The sequence below is a fragment of the Lytechinus variegatus genome, chromosome 16 (genome assembly GCF_018143015.1).
Source record: "Lytechinus variegatus isolate NC3 chromosome 16, Lvar_3.0, whole genome shotgun sequence".
NCBI classification, from domain to species: Eukaryota; Metazoa; Echinodermata; class Echinoidea; order Temnopleuroida; family Toxopneustidae; genus Lytechinus; species Lytechinus variegatus.
In genome coordinates, this window is record NC_054755.1 from 7560818 (window position 1) to 7579331 (window position 18514).

The 18514-nt window shown below is 35.2% G+C and overlaps 1 protein-coding gene across 2 annotated transcripts in view; it reads right to left on the minus strand.

Moving 5' to 3' along the window:
* The window catches only part of LOC121429617 (metabotropic glutamate receptor 3-like), a 30636-nt gene that overhangs the window by 9093 nt on the left and 3029 nt on the right, over positions 1–18514 (minus strand). For both annotated transcript variants that reach the window (XM_041626740.1, XM_041626739.1), the window contains exons 3-13: positions 17887–18215; positions 17087–17283; positions 13103–13341; positions 10866–11020; positions 9740–9932; positions 8595–8926; positions 7919–8044; positions 6704–6863; positions 5765–5974; positions 4672–4805; positions 178–440 (exon numbers count right to left, since the gene is read on the minus strand). In XM_041626740.1, coding sequence (XP_041482674.1) covers positions 178–440; positions 4672–4805; positions 5765–5974; positions 6704–6863; positions 7919–8044; positions 8595–8926; positions 9740–9932; positions 10866–11020; positions 13103–13341; positions 17087–17283; positions 17887–18215 — 2338 coding nt within the window. The remainder of the gene's footprint in view (positions 1–177; positions 441–4671; positions 4806–5764; positions 5975–6703; positions 6864–7918; positions 8045–8594; positions 8927–9739; positions 9933–10865; positions 11021–13102; positions 13342–17086; positions 17284–17886; positions 18216–18514) is intronic.

The following is an 18514-nucleotide window of genomic DNA, read 5'->3' on the forward strand; positions in this document are numbered from 1 at the left end:
CTTTGAAATGTAATAACTTTATTTTACATCTGATTTTGATGAAATTTTCACCATTGTGCTTGTCTGATTTTTCTCTATTGATTCAAATCAACATTTCTCTGAGGTGGACTTGACCTTTAACAACCCAGAGAAAAACCTTTTTCTTCATGTACTGTATATCTCTGATCAAATACTCACTGTTTTTCAAGATTCTGGAGTTCCGCATACATCTCATCTGCTTTTGTCACAGCCTCGTCTCTCACCCTTTCCGCGTCCCGAAGCTCCCTCTCAAGTCTGGCCAACTCCTCCAAGAACTCGTCAATTGCCTCTGTGTCTTCGTCGTCACTCGCAGACGAGGCCCCGCTGTCACGGTCGCTGTCTGCATTATACGCGCTTGCACGGCCCCGGGCCCGGCTGGCCAGCGTGGCAGATCGAGTCATGTTCATGGGGGCACCATTGGTCTGATAACGAACAAAGAAATACATGTATAAATATTCATTACAGCAATAATGTGAACATGTGCAAATTTTATGAGTAGTTTCTACATATGAGCTCACAAGAACTTTGGATATTAGGTGCCTACTTACATAAACCTTGCAAACAGTGGTTATTGTTTTTTCTCAAGAGTTTTTTAACACTGCAACAAGAAATGTATGCACTTTGAATCTCTCCCTGAAACCTTCCAGCATAGAATCAGTAAGTAACTTGTCCAGTGCTCTATTATTTCAAAGCATAGATAACACTTTTTCACTGCAACGATGTTGTTTTGAGGCACACAGTAGGTGGCGCTTTTTCAAACAATATCATAAGAGACTGACTTTGGGTTCCAAGCTGGGTGGTCAAAAGAGAAAAATCAGACTCCCCAAACACTGAGGCATGCCTCAAGAGGCATGTTGCACAAACTTTTATTTGAAGAAATCATTAAAGCAATTGATTTATCAAAATCTTACATAACTGACACTTGGTCAAATGGTTATTCAAGGGTAGATACAGCATGAATGAAAATTGAAAATTCTAAATTTCATATACGTAGGATGAAAATTATTTTTGATGATGATTTTTTTTTCATTATTTTTGTTGGAAGTTGTATGCTGTTCTCATGAATATACAATGGTGTACCGATTAAATTATACCAAAGTTTCTTTTTTTAAAAAGATATACATTTATTTATTCTCAAAGACAGATTTCAAATTTACTGGTACAATTTATATTCTCATTCATCCAAAAACCAAACAATTACAAAATATCATCATAGAAATAGAATCCATTTGTGATTAAAATCTGGGATACAGAAAAAAACATAGCAGGTACCCAAAATCAAAGGGAAAGGGAAAAGAGGAAAAGAAATAAGCCCTACCATTATGAATGCTTTCAAACATACATGCACACTCACAATCACTCACCCACACACAAAGACATACCTGAAACTTCAATTTCCCTCTAATAATGGAGATTAATAACTATTTTCCTAGGAGGTACATGTACTTCATAAATTATACACATGCAGTAAAATGGGTTGTGAATATATTGATTGAGGGAAATTTAATAATTTTATCATCATCACTAATACATGTATCTCTTTTTAAATAGTATCAATATTTCAAAATGCTTTGGTGTAGTAGAATTACATGTATGAATGCCCCCCCTCCTAATGACCATATGGCCCGTATTCTGAAGTCGGGTTTAACTTAAACTCAGGTTTAAAGTTGTGGTTTAAGTATGGGAAGCCAAAAGTATCAAATCTTTATTAAGTTGTATGTTTCTTATGTTAACTGCTCTTTCCTGATTTATTGATGGTGAAGACAATCATCTATTTATACTTCCTAGACGACAATGAACGATTTGATAGTAAAATGAGCTGAAGTATGACATCTCTACTGTTAGTGATTCATGTAACAATTGGTTATCCATACTAAAAACACAACTTTAAACCTGAGTTTAAGTCAAACCCGACTTCAGAATACGGGCCTAAGTGAATGTAGTAGATGATAATATGTGGGTGCTGGAAAAGGTATATAAACATGTCTGTTTGATGCAAAGGGATTCTATATGTGTAGATGGGAGTTATCATGTTGGCTATTCAATTCAATTCTAATACATGTACAATTTACATTCATGACCATAATACTTTTTGAAATGCCATGACATGAAATTAGGAATGTATATGTATGTTTATTTTCTTCAATATTCAAGATGTTCTGTGTAAGGAATTACTGTGAGAATATACATGTACATGTAATGTTTAAAATAAACTCTTAAAATGTGGATAGATGTACATGTAAAGATAAAAAGAACACATCCATTGTCAATTGTTTGATTATCTAATTATCAAAAATCTGGACCAAAAAAAAATATTGCATATTAATACCTCCTGCTACTTGTTATATATTTATAGAGGGATTGGCATTATACACCAAACATTTATTTGGCTTTTTGGTATGTATTTCACAGTTCATGTAAATAAATATTATAACCTCAAATTTTTTTAGTAAAAATGTTAGAGAGAAAACAAGACAAAACATAATTTTTTTTCAGATTGATGGACTTTAAGAGAGAAGAAAAAGAAAAGATACAATCGGACATTAAAGAACGGATAGGTGAAAAGTGAAATAATGTACATCATTTTCCGACTCAAACAGTAGAAATAGAAACATATTCATATTTTCCATCGGAGTCATTGTCGCTCAAGCAATTATCATGTTGGCAGAACGACAGTGAAAGAGAGAGACAGACAGACAGACAGGAACTCACAAAGAGAAAACATATCAATTGGCAGACATAAAAAGAGAAAGAAAGAGAGAGAAAAATCAACTAAAGTAAGCTAAACAAAACAAAGATAACTTGACAAACTGGAAATCCAGAGGTATGGAAAGAAAGAGCGAAAGTGAAAAAAAAGAATATACAGAACAAAGCACAACATTTCTCCCAATAAAACTTCATTTTCTATGTAGAATATCTCCCTAATCTCCCCTACTGAATCTTTCTACATAATGGATGATGATGATGACTATATTTGTGAGAAAAGATTACCGGTAACACAATTACAGCATTCCTCCTGGCATTGCGCTAGATATGTCACATAAAAGAATAATGAATACTTTGAAAACGTGCCATAACAATATAAAACATGCATACTTTAAGTTTTAGAGGGAAGTATGTACATGTATGGTACAAGTAAATTGGATTATCACATATAGTGCATATACTGTGCATTCAAGCAGATTTGAGAAGTTATCGAGACTTATTGTGAGAGTCAGAATTTCAATTGTCCAAGAACATTAAATTATCAGCAATTGATAAGAAATATACAATTTCTATGATTAAACATGATAGAATATCGAAAGATCTTACAGAAAAGTATTAAAACTCGATCACACTTTACCAGAACTTGTACTTTGCTTTGGGGGAGACAACATTTCAAGTTGGAGGTTGAAAGTTTTACATGTAAGACAAGATAATTAAACATTCAAGGCACATACATGTTATTAGTTTGCATTACAACAGAAAACATATATTTCATTACATTTACATGTAGTTTTAAAGGGAAGAAGATAATTTGTACAGGATTAATACACATATTGAGCATCTTGTTTTTATTGGGAGGGGAGTATTAAACACAGAGATGCCAAGTTCAAAGACCAGCTATGCGTGAGATTTTCTGTGAATCTGAGTGAGATCACAGACATTGTGTACAATGTATGGGGATAGGCTGTGATAGTTGCGTGAGACAGAGATTTGAGGGGATGAACAAGAGTCCAAAATGCTTGATTCCCAAGCATAATGCGTAAGACTTGGTAGCTCTGTAAACATAAGAAAATGTTGATTATCTTTCTTGGAACTTACATGGAGTATCAAAAAGAAAATAGTCAACAAACAACGATGTCAGAAAAAAAAATCAAAGTTATATCACATAGCATCATGCAAAAGAATAGTTATTTTGTTAAATTTGTAATAATAATATGTAGTGAGTATCAGGGGTATGTTAGAATAAACAGTGCTAAAGAATGCCTATTACCATGCATCTCCAATAATAGAATATCATCAAAATGACTATGAGTACTGTATAAATGTAGCAGACTGATAATGTGATATTTACTATTACTGCTATAATATTTTAGAAGTAATATTGTCACCCAGAACAAATACAATACACAACTGGCAATGTAGCTTTCTTCGATCAGATTTTCTGCTTCAAAATAGGAACCATATTTTTGTTTCATTGTTGCACCTTTCTCACAAGCATTTGATTAATACGAAAACAAACTATATAAAATGATTGTCCATTTACATGGAAAAAACATTAATTCTTCATCACATCACCATTATAAGGATATTATCAGGGGCCGCGGAGCGGTTTTCAAAGTGGGGGGCTGACCATGCTAAAAATCACAATCATATGGCCATATTTACGTTTTTGTACACGGTTTTGGAAAAAAGTGGGGGGGGGGCTGAAGCCCCCCCAGCACCCCCGGCCCCAGATTATGTACCATCTTCCTTTAAACAGGCAATGACTCAATTAATGTGTTGTGAATGACTGTAGCTGTCTTTACCCGTTACAAATTTGTGACTCTGTATCAAACATTATAGGCAGAGCTCTATGTCACAAATGGGTTATGCGACCATCCACCCCCACCCCAAAACAGAATAACATACTCATGATCCTTATTAGTTTGATATAATTTCATCACTCACCCTGTCAGAATTGACAGTTCCAGTGACCGTGTTGAGGGATGATAACCCCGGAATGCGGAGTGTCGACTGGCGGATGTTCAGCTCCGGTCTGAAACACACGATCCATATCTTGGGTACGAACATGCAGATGATTCCTGCGGATTTAAAGGTATTGAAAGAAAGTAGTTCCAGCAAGCAATTATGTCATGAGAAAGTCTTTGAAATCAAGTTTAATTGTCACAATATTATCATGTATCTGGATTTGTTACATTAATGTAAACTTATACTTGTGAAATCATGAAATCTTAGCTCCAAACCGATAAATCTGATGATCACTAATACAGAAAAGCAAATGTGGGACAGTGTATTAATATTCCTTGGAAAAATACCTGATACTTGATGGAATCCCATGCTCATATCTAAACAATAACATATCTTCTTTCAGAGCTATTTGTCACATACTGTATTTCTTGTATACATACAAACACTTGGGTGGTAATTTTATTGGATTCTGTTCGAACTCATTTAGAGATTGTCACCACAACTGGTATTTATCTTTAAATATCCAGGAAAAGTTATGAAGTTAATTTATAATCCCTGTAATACTTGAAGAACTGATCCGTCATCAAATGATGACATTCAACACGAGTGTGATACATAGTAGTGTGTCTTCAATCAATTGACCTAGTGCCTCTCCTCGTTTTGTGCATACTTAATCATTGTGACATCATATTAGACATCTTTGTTTATTAAAAAAACAATTAATATAGCCTACATGATATTATGTTTATATATTTGGCAAAGTTATAAATAATTCCTAACACTGCTAGGGTGACAAGTTTTGATCTGGGGGGGGTGTTTCACAAAAAGTCAATCCTGACTAAATGTCGAGTCTATTTACACAAAAGATATGTAAAACATAATCATTAATATGTGGTAGAGCACGTCTCTTGGTGATGAGCTGACCAATGAGGCGACATGTTATAAAGCTCACTTGCCTGGGAATTCAAGAGTGATTTTTAGTCACACTTCATTCTTTGGAATGCTTTTCATTACATGGCAACCCTGATTGGACACTCAAGCATTCAAGATTACCCTTCAATGTTAAAGATACCTGAGAAAGCACAAGCGAGACAAGAGAGGGCGCTAATCAGGGATTTCAGCCTGCCGGCAGTGGTGAATGAAGTCGCGATGAAGATGAATGCCAGGAGACAGAAAGTGAGCATGGAGAAACAGATCCCACGGGAGTCGTTGAACTGGCCGGGGAGCTTACGGATACGGAATGCCTGGAAACTGCACAAAAGGGCTAGAAGAAGGTTGTAGACTGAAAAACAGGAAGGCAAAGAGGGAGATAGGGTAGAGAGAGATGAGGAGTGGGTGGGTTGGGAGAGAGGAAGATGGAGGGGTGTAAAATGAAAGCAAAATTGTTACACATAAGAAAACAAACTGTATCACATCCATCTCATCTTAATAATTTAATAATTATGAATAATAATTCAAATTGAAATATAGAGTATTGCCTTCACATTTCACTTAAAGAAATATGAAAAGCTTTTGCAGACATATTCTAGCTAGGTTCCCCTCAAAGAGAATAGAGTTAGAGAATTCTGATTAAGTGCCAGAGAATTATACTTTTCTTGATTTCAAGTTCATTAGTAATAATTCATCATAGCAAAAAATATTTTCACACACTGCTCTCCATTTTATTTTCAGTAATGAAAACTACAGTATATGCAATTGTGGTTTGCAGCAGCTGTTTTCAACACCAACATGTACATGTAGGAGTAATCATAGATGGTTTCAAGAGGAACCATTTGACTCGGGAGAAAAATGGTCTACATGTTAGGAGACAACAGACTGCTAAGATAAAACCAAGGATGTCATTTACTCCTACAGATCAAAGTAGTCATGTCAGGGTAGGAGCAATCATTGATCGTTTCTTGCGAGACCAAATCAGAAAACAAAGCACTTCATAGCCTTCAAAAAGTACAATATAAGAAGATATCAATGAATATTACAAATTTCTTCATTGTCTTCCTCGAAGATGACTTACAGAATGCCAGGATGGAGCTAAGGATGTTATTCTTACAGACCAGGGTAGTCACGTCGGGGTAGGAGTAATCATAGATTGCTTCAGGTGGGAACTTCTGACTCAGAAGAATCTGAAGGCAAGCTTGGACCAACACGATGACCATCACAAATATCACTTGATACTGCATAGGAGAGATAAAATGGTATACGCTACACATTTATTGTTCATGCTTAAATCATATTTAATATATGAAGTAGATTAGTATTGTGCATAGCGAACAAAGGCTCTACATGTACATCACACTAGCAGAACTTGCCATTTCCGTAGAGCCCTTTTACCAAAGAAATGTATCGCAAATCATTGTGTATTTTAACATTTGTTTTTGGAAATGAAATAATTATTTTCTATGGAAGTGTTATGAATAAGACCAGGGCTCCACAACACAAAGATTTGCGATGAATTGTAAATATGAAAGAACCACGCTGATTGGTTCCTGATTAATATTTTCAAAAGAGTATGCATGCAACGATGATCTTGATTGGTTATTGGTATTTAGCGATTGATTGCAAACCTTTGTGTTACGGAACCAAGGACTTTGAATCACAAGAACTTGAGTTCTCATACACCACAGTACATTTCCTTTGGTACATGAAAGACAAATATCTACAACTGCCATTCTCCTGGTATAAATACTTTGGCTACTCGACTATGACTGGGGATAATACTGGCCCGGGTAATACCATCCAAGCACAGCAAGCATCACTACATGATAGATACGAATTATTAAATTATTATCATGATTATTCAAAGAATTCAAGAGAATTTAAAACATTTAACACAGTAGGATTTGGAAAACCTGGTTCCGGTCGGCAAGAGATATTCTGTCGACTACTGAATTCTCTAATTCTCCAAAGGATAGATACAGGGACTTCCTGGTTCTAGGAAGCAATGGGTTAAAGGGATGGACCGTGCTGAAAATATTTATATCTTCATACATAGAGTAGAATTCACTGAGCAAAATGCAGAAAATTTCATCAAATCAGATAACAAATAATAAAGTTATTGAAGTTTAAATTTAAAAATTATTTGTTACCCAACTTTGATGAAATTTTTGGCATTTTGCTTAGTTAATTCTACTTTATTTATTAGGCTATAAATACTTTAGCCCGGAACATCCCTTTAAAGAACCTTATAAAACCCATGTGCATGTACAGTATTGTGGTTGGTATTTTTTACCTTGATATTGAGGAACATTGATGGTCTGCCCTGGGAAAGCTTACGGTTGAAGATTCTTGAGATCCTATTTGTCTTTGTCAGGAGGGTGGCGACGTAGAGGGCAAAGCTACAACCAAGAACACTGATCTGTAGTATAAGCAAAAAATAAATTATGTAGACTATGGGATTCCTTTTTTTTCTGGGATGCATGTAGAGGTGAGTGGAAATGGGAGAGAGTAAAATACAACAGATACACAAAGACTTTGATGGAAAGAAGGGGAAGGAGACAGGGAGAGACAAATAATATTCATTTTAGAAGGGACTAGGTAAGATAAGAACAGGCAGAAAATGGACATAATGGAGAGAGAGATATTAACAGACACACAAAGAGGAGACAGAAAGAGAACAAAAAGAACAGGCAGACAGAAATAGGACAGGAAAAGAACCAAAAAGACAAATCAAAAAAATATAAACAGGACAAAAAGAAAAATCCAGCAAGAAAAAAAGACAGACGAAAAGAGAACAGGAGAAGAGAATGACAGACAGACAGACAAAAAGAAAAGTACAAGTACAGAAAGTGAGGAACATAAAGAGAACAGATTTACCCACATACAAATAAAAAGAGAAGGACAGACAGATAGGCAAAAGGACAGATAAAAAGAATAAGACAGACAAAACCACTTGGAGATGTTCTAACCTGCAAGTTGCACATAAGATCTGTTGGCTTTGAGAGGTACAAGAAGATACAGACAAGCGTCATTGTGATCGCCGTCAGAAGAATGTAACTCAGCTCGGTACTGGTTGCTTTAATCGTGGGCGTGTGACGGTAACGGACATACACACCGAAACACATGACCACGCCCAGAAATCCCAGAATGGCAAAGATGCTAAGTGCGATACTCAATGGCTCGGTCCACTCAAGATACTGTATGGGTTTCACGATACATAATGTCTGGTTGGAGTTGGTGCGTTCCCCCGCCTCACAGGGATGACAAGATTCAGAGTTTTCTGCAGTGCTGATACTGCCAGCTGCAAACAATTAATTTTAAAAATAATGCTGAAGTTTAAGGCAATTCCAATAATGATTTCAGTGAATAGTATACAAATAATGCATGCAGCCGAGTGCATTAGTGGAAATGCAGAGCACGCGAGGTATCTTTAGATAGGTGCCGCACTGTGCACAAGCCACTGGCGGCGAGTGCCCAGTGTGCATCATCTGAAGAAACTGAGCTTTCTCTGCATTTACTTATACGCACGACAGAGCAAGTGCGTTATTTGTTTTATAAAATAGCAACACAGAAACAAATTTCTTGAAAAGTTACAGTACAGTTTTGTTGGACTTCTCCTGAGACTTCTACCGCACTGGTTTGCTCGAGTGTGCAATGTCAATTTTCGTTGCGCACCATTTGCACTGCCATGCAGTGCACAAAAAAGTTGGATGTCATACATGTACATGTATGTGACGAGTATTGGCCAATCGTGATGCTTGAAATAATACACCTAATTTATAAAAAAATTTAATAGAAATCAAATTTTCGACAATGTTTCTTATGAAATTTGATTTTTTGTATAACTGGTAATTTTTACAAATACATACCTTACAATGAGCTTACAGGGGAAAAATCATTACCTTAACATTTGGGATTTAATATTGTTTGTATTCAAATATAGTATGGCTTAGAATGATCATCGCATCAGATTCAAAACAATGAGTACAAAGCTAATTTCGTTCAGCAATTAAGGTTTTTTTTAAGTCATTTCTTTTATATTCATTTCTCTTGTAAGATTCTGTTTTTCAACTTTTGGAATTTCAACGAACAAAGCAATGGAACCATAACATACCTTCACATTTGACACAATCCCAACAACAAGTGATGGATTCCCTGATGATATACGACCCCGGCGGACAGTCCGCAGAGCAGCGAGAGACTGGGACGGCGCCCTCACTTGACCAGATAATCTTGTCACTCCATGTGAATTTCTTCAAGGGGTCCCAGCTCCCAACCTCCTTGAACTGGTAGTCCCCATCAGTTTCCTGGAAAATCAGCAAGAACAATACAATAGGATCATTAGTCATATTTCATTCTAACATTTTCAGATTATATTAATTACATGTACATACGTCCTACTTCTAATGAAGGTGCTAGTCTTTTGGTCAATTGACATCTGACAATTGATTTTTTTACCTGATTGCTAAGAAAGCATGAATGCTTGTAAGCAAGCAACCAGAGGACCGACGGCTTAAGGTCCCCTCCGAAGGACCTGGTACTGAGGATTAATGCCTTACCAAAGGGCACTAGCGCACCAAGTGGGAATCGAACCCGGGTCACCGGAATACGAATCCCCCGCTCTACCGACTGAACTATCGCGCCTCCACAATTCTTACAAAGAGTTGTGACTGATCCAATCAACCTCAACTACGTGGAAATCCATCAATGTCATAATTTTTTCTACAGAAAATTTGGAGAAATTCTTTTTGTAAACAAAGAAGAGTACACTTAATTATTAAGACATTGATGAATGTATGTGTAGTACATCATATCTAGGAAACATTTTGAACACGTATGCATTTTACATGCTGGCTTTCCTTAGTTGTGGTAGATTGGATTAACTGAAACTACTTATAAAACAGGGCCTGACGAGTCAAATACATTTCTACTATGATATATTTTGAATACAGACTGCTTTCCGTTTTCCTCTTTTTATTAGAGAGAAATTCATTTCCTTCTCAAGGTTTGATCTGGTTTAATACTCCGGGAAAAACATCAAATATATTTTCATCAATGTGTATTAGTCAAAATATTTTTATTTTAGTCTTTAATAACCTAACATTAATAAATCAATAATGAAAACAAAATGATAACATATAACATGGCAAATGATTAACTACATGGAGAGAAAACATATTACAATCAATATATCAAACATTATACAGATACAAAAAAAATCTAATAGAATTTGCTTATACCTGAAGATTATTAATATAATACTGGGCAAGCGGGTTTCCGTTGGCATCAAACCCAAAGGATGGGTTAGTGAGGCCTTGGAAGGTAACATTCTTGACATACTGGAAATATTCTTCAGTGTTAAGGATACTGGCATTCACATCAGGGCATGATGGTCCTAGTGAAGAAAAAGGAAGAATTGAAACTTGAGTACTTTATTTTCATGATCAACATATTAACAAACAAAGAATAAACTCAAGCATTAACATTGTACAAATTATATAACAATAATAAACAAATACAACACAGGTGTTAAGGATACTGGCATTCGCAATAGGGTATGATGGTCCTAGTGGGAAAAAAAGAGAATTAAAACTTGAGTGGTTTACTGATTTTCATAATCAACATATTAACAAACAAAGAATAAACTCAAGCATTAACATTGTACAAATTATATAACAATATAAACTGATACAACAGGGTGTTACTGGCATTCACATTAGGGCATGATGGTCCTATTTAAAAAAAAAAAAACAGAAAGTTAAAACTTGAGTGCTTCATTGATTTTAATGATCCACATATCAACAAACAAAAAAATAAAAGTTAGAACTAAATATTTTTCAATTACAACACTACAAGTGAAAAAGTATGTGTTACATAACAATCATCAAATAATAACAATAATAGTAAAGATATAAACTAATAATGAAGGCAATAAAAAAAACAGAATGAACTTTACAATACAAAATTCATATATTTTTTTTAAACGTGTACACAAATCTGTGTCTTTATTGCATCACCATGACATATTAAGCTATGGCTTGTGTTGGTTATGTATAAATTCAGATAATATTAAATGTGCAAGGGCAGCCAATCTTGAGTGCAATCTTTGTTTTAAATGATAGCATAAGAAGATGACAATCATGCTAAGTTTCACATTGTAATTTTGAGTGATACAAAACCAATTCATTAGTATTTTACCCACAAAAATATATGAAAATTGGGTTTTCCTTTTTAATACACAAAAACTTTTAATGCAGTATTCTGTAAACAAAAATGACCCTACATGTACATTCTCAACTTCACAATCAAACCTTTTTTGTAAGAGAATGTGGTTCATTTAACACAAAATGTGATTATTTTGAAAATATACATGTACATGTACATCTACTGTAAAAAAAATGGCCAGGGCAGTTGTTGTTAATGCTTGGTAGATGTCTGCAGTTGTCAAGGCAACAGAGCCCCTGGAGGAGCAGTTGTCAAGGCGACGGAGCCCCTGGAGGAGCAATTGATAATGGTAGTTACATCCCTTGTGGTGGTATCTAGGAGCAATAATGTGATTTTCAGCTCCAATGCTGCTAATACACTCTTTGTGGCTAAACACTTCTCTTTAATTGCTTTTCAAAGTCCCAGATGAAATCTATCTAAATATAATAATGAATAATAACTAGCATTTAGTACGCTCTCCATAGTTAACTATATCACAGCGTTTACAAACAAATTTAAAACAAGAGTACATAATAATTACAATACAAATACATTCAAAAGAAATTAATCGGAAAAGAGATATGTTTTTAAAAGTTTCTTGAATTGATCTGAAGAGTTTGATGATTTAATGAAAGTGGGGATGTTGTTCCATTCTTTAGAAGCAGTAACACTAAATGTGCGATCACCTGTTTTTGTACGAGTTTTGGGTATGGCAAGCAAATATGGGTCTATGGATCTATCTATTCAAGAGGATACCAAAAGTCTCCTTTTTAGTCAGACTACTTGAACATTACATTAGTTGTTTATGAATTATTTCATTTTAGTCACATTAATATTGTTCATTTGCCAAAATTGATGGCAGGCTCATCCTTTATTAATCTTGAGAGATACATGTAATTAACGATGAAAACATATTTATTACAGTACTTTTACATCTAAATATTTAGAATTTGTTTTATAAATATGAATATGTTTATCGAAAACAGGCAGATGAAGCTGATGAAGATGGGAGTTGCGACTCGGATAGGTAATAATTGAATTTTTGAGGAAAAAAATAAAAACAAAAAAGGAGCTGGAGAAATATGGGTGGAGGTAATAGTATTCACTGTAATTACTTTGTATATAATTTGCGATACACATACATTTACAGTATACTAATTGAACAAATGATCTATGAAAAATAGGGCAAATACGTGACACTTCTTATAAAAAAAAACATACGTCCAGTGGCAAAGACTTAGTTGGGTATTACTGATGGATAAGTATTTGTTACCTTCACATTCATAAAGCATATCATGCAAGCCAAAAGCTAGAGAATTGACCGCATCAATGATAAAAGACGTCCAACCCCCTTCACCCCGAGAATCTAGCATCGATGCAAAGGTTTCGTTGCCATGGCAGGGAGGCGTGTCTTCGTTTGGGACATCAAAGGTACAATCATGATATGACCCGAGTGTGAGCTGGTACCAGGGATTGCGGGTGTTCTTGTAGGGGTCCAAAGCTGATATGTAACTGTATACAATGAAATCAAATGAAAAACCAGCATGATTTTCTCAAATTATTTACAGCGCTCAAATGTGATAGTTTGAACTGTAATGACCGTGTTGGCTTAAAAACCCAGAGAATACATGCTTCTGGATACTGAAGCAGATAAATGTGAGTAATTCTAAGTTTGAGGCATCATGTTTAAAACATGCATGCACATGTACAGTAGGGTATAATTTATTTCGTTTTTGCCAGACATGGTTTAGAATCTCAAAATATGGGACTTGAGAAATTTTGTGGAGGAACAAGCGTGATGCACTCTATTATTGAAGGACAAGTCCACCCCAACAAAGAGTTGATTTGAATAAAAAGAGAAAAATACAAGAAGCATAACGCTGAAAGTTTCATCAAAATTGGATAAAATAAGAAAGTTATGAAATTTGTATGTTTCCTTTAATTTCACAAAACAGTTATATGCACATCTAGGTCGGTATGTAAATGAGGGAACTGATGACATCACTCACTTACTATTTCTTTTAATTTATATAAAAAAAAAATGTTTTATTTTTCCCTTAACATGTGGAATTACCGTTGTTCAACATTTTACAGTTCTGTCAAGTTTAATAGTCCTTATTGTCAAATCTGTAAAAATTGAAATATTGCATTAATTACATGTATTCAAATAATAAAAACAACAGAAATACATGTAGTGAGGAACATCATCGAATCTCTCATTTGCATGTGACTTAATTGTACATATTTATAATTATTTTGTGAAAAATAGGCGAAATTTTAAAATGTCTTAACTCTCTTATTTTACATTCCATTTTTATGCAATTTTCAGCATTAAGTTGGTCCCATTTTTCTCTATTGATCCGAATCAACATTTTTCTGAGGTGCTTTGGTCCTTTAAAAACAGCCCTAATACCACACCATCATTATACATCTAATTCTGGCATATTCCAAATGATATACATGTACATGATCCACACAACAATTTATGGAGTCCACAAAAGAATAATACACTGTATACTGTACATGTAGCATGCAAGATAAGGTATACACTGTGAATATAGGCAATAGTTACATCTCAATTTGGGCAGATTAGAACCAAAATTCAATCCTGGAATAAGAATTCTCCAACTGAGCTCTACACTCAGTTGTCAACTAGGTGCATTCCATCGTTATAATGTGACAATAATAAACTTTGCTTGTATGCTACATGTATGGCCCATATCAAAGTGGTATTAACATTCAAAAAGCAGCTGGTGCGATAATGAGCTTATTCACAGAGATTTATTCAGCGGCCCTCTTGCGGTCTCCAAAGGAAAACGTGCGATCAATTTTATATTGGTTATAATATCAACTTGACGCAAGTGTCATTTCTATGCAAAAATATGCTCTGTTTATTCACATATATTTCTTTAAAAAAAATCATTTTTTCTAAACTAAATATCTGTCTTCAAATTATGTTAAATGTGCATTTTATTAAACAGATGAGAAATTTCAAAGTTTTAATATTTTAAGACAAATTTTCTGAGAAATAAACAATTCTAAGAGCAAAAAACACCGATTAGAAAGTTCGTCTTCACAGCTCATTACGTATGCATAACCACAGCTATGCATACCACTGAATAAAATAGAGCACTTTCGGATGGGCTGTGGACCTAGTGTAAAGACATGCCTCAATGCACTTTAGTGAGCACCCATGAACATACATGTATATCCAAATATCCTCATCGATTTCATTCATTACTGTAATCATCAAAAAGAGAATTTAATGTATGAATCTACCAAGCAGAATCCTCTCACATCTCATGCCATTCACAGTACATGTACACAATACACATCACACTTCCTTATATTTGCCTGATGAATAGACTCTAATAAGATTACACAGTGCATGGTAATCCAATTTAATTATTTGCACAGTCCAAATTCTGTGCATGTTGGGGACAATGGACTTTGATCCCTTCTAAAGAGTTAATTTAACTCTAATAGCTGCTTACAATTTCATTCATATCAAGCAAAAAATCAAATTTAAAAAAGTTCATATGTACTACAGTTTTATAGCACTTGCCTGCAACATAATATGCAATTTTTATGAGAACCTGGTGGGGATGTTACAAAATTGAACAGAGGTGAATTACAAGAAACATAGCCAGTATTCAACATTGAATTTTATCCAGCTGGTCAGCATTGTACATGTACCTGGCAAAACCTCATCGGAAGGAGCAAAATAATTTGATTTTATAAGCAATAAGAGGTCAAAGGTCATCACTATGTTTTGGGGACACTGGATAAACCAAATATTATATGTAATATTTAAATTTTTTTATTATTATATATACATGTAATATAATATAAAAAAGTTAAATGTAATGCACATGTACATGTACTAGCTAAAGTACAAGTCAATGAGAGGAAGGTCTCCATGTGGATTCATGTTTGCTCTTGAATTCTTTTCCTGCTTTGTTGTAGTTCAAATTAACTATTTAACAATGTTACATGGCCATCACATTATCATTGGCACTAGACTCTCAGGTCTGTTGTCACAATACATCATGATGTCTGATTGGTAGACCTTTTAATAGTGGGATACCAATTTTTATTTTTTTTGCTCAATGATCATTGGAAGATATTTATCAACAGTAGCTAAAAGTGACAAACTGATACGTCCCAAAAATGACCAAACCTGATTTAATGACCCCGACAAAACACGTCCCCTACATAACCTACACAGTATAAATTACTACCTAAACTAAAACAGGGTTAAAATTTTCGGTCTATTCAACTATTGATTAGAGCTTTGTGCTTCTATGGTATTTAACAAACAAAAGATGAAGGAGTTAACACACTATCCGGAAACCAGGAACATCCATTCAAAAACATCCTGTTTATTGTAATCTTTCAAAAATAAAACAAGATCACCCAGGAACTGCTGCAAGAATCTTCTGAATTAATGAAGACAGTTTATTCTTGAATGTTGAGGAAAGGGATGTACATATACATGTAGTCAGGTATTCACAAAGGAAGCAGAACCAACAGGATCCATTCATGTGTCTTGGACAAAGGTGGGGACTTTCATAATTTTTTTTGTAAAAGGAAGAAAATTTTTAGAAGTGCATTTTTTTGGTATTTATAATCAAACCTCAGATTTCAATGTACTTTGAGCAACTGAACAACTATTGGTATTAAATCAGACCTTAGATTTCCATATACTTTTTAAGCAAGAACAACTTCCTTTGGAGCATATTTCTTTAAAAATTAAATTTCAAATGCGAAATATTAAAAGTGCACAGACAAAAACCAATGCGAATCAAGTGAATTAACAGTATATCCACATCCACTGCTATGACCTTGGTTTATGGAGCCTTGTGCAGTATGCATGTTAGTTTCAATGCCTGATTGTCTCTGGCTCTCTGACCTAATCACACTTTAAATCAATAGACATAACATTGAGACATACAAGTATGTTTAATTTGAGGTGAAATGCATGCATTCAGAAAAAAAATAATCTTTTGAACCAGGGCTATTTCTACCGTTTCAGTAAATGCAAAATTGACAATTTGTATTTAACCCAATTAGAAATTCAGGGGGGGGGGGCTTTACAACTTATGCAAGATATTGTGCATAGAGGGTGCATCATTATTTACCCATGTGCAAGTGTTTGCCAGGTATGCATTGAACTTTCTTCACAAGTTTACCCACTGGGGGAATTTATCTCTTCAAAAAAAAAATTGTCATCAAAGACATTTACACTCCACCCTACCTTTTGAGACCAGGATCCATCATTGCTTTCGGTACAATGCCAACCATCCCTGAGACAATGTCCTCAAAGCCACTGACAACAGAGAGAGAATCACCCCAAGAGTCGCTTGCAATCCAGGCCCGTCCGGTTAGGCCTTGTGCTTTGGCTTCCCTCAAGACGGAGTTGATGTCTGTCTTTCCAGCGAAGGTGAAGATAACCTGGATAAAGAGAGAGAGCCAAGGTCAGAATCTTCCTAGGGAATGCACTTTGCCATCTTACGAGTCTCCAAAGAAGACGCACATTTTCACGATATTCAGATTGCAGTTCATCTTTCAAGAGAGAATGAAATTCAGAATCTTCTTAATGGGGAAAGCATTTTTACAGTTTGGAATTTTAAATGCAAGGCCACTTTTCCGGGGCAAATCTTGTATGTAAACAAATGGGAAGCGTAAAAGAGGGCACAACTAATCTCCAACTAGACATCCAGTTATTGCCTTCCATGGCCTAAAATTAATTAAGGCCCCGAGTTGAGCTTCTATCAATGAGAGAAAATGATCATTAACACATGCCTATTTCTTTCACCAGATCATGCAGAAAATTTGTAATTTTTCTCTTCTGAAGTAAAATTCTCTCAAAAATAAATCATATTTGTGTGCTCCATAAAGCATAGTGTTTGCTTTTTTTCCTCTCTACACCATCACAAGCCTGACTTCATGGAATCCAATACATGTCAACTTCCGCACACAAAAAATCCCATGGGACTTCCAGGAAATGAGGCTGATGGCAATTTTGAGGGAAAAAATACCTAGATTCCTTCCTACCTGTATTTTAGGATCTGCTTTCAGATTCGCCACTACCTCCTCGACAGGTACAGCAACAGCGCTCTCGCTTCCAAGGGCGTATTCCTGTGCGATACACACATTCTTGGCATCCAGGTTTTCATAGAGCGCCTTACGACCCGGCCCACCGTAGCTGTTGGCCGAGAAAAGGATGGCCACATAGTTCCACTTCATGAGGGCAGCGAGGTCGGCCATGACTCGAGCTTGGTTTTCATCAGAGGGAACGGTTCGCAGGAAGTAGGGGTAGAGCTGTTTGTCACTCAAGAGTTGGCTGGTAGCAGAGTAACTCACTTGAGGAATACTGAACAGACCTATGGTGATAAAACAGTGATTATAGAAAAATATAGACTCACCTTTCAAAATTAATTTGCTGTTTTAATATCATACTATTCTGCTTTACATGTATACAGTGTTTAATTATTACACCAGGAAGTCTTGGGTTGGGGCAGTTCATAGACTATTATCTTGGTCATCTGGCTTGTCCGCACACAATGGATGCACTCTCTTCCCTCTCTGGGGAGCATTCAAATGGCACGGTAGCGAAAATTTAAAGTGATGTGAAATATACATATTTTTCTTGTTTTCCATTAGATTTGAATTCTGATATTAT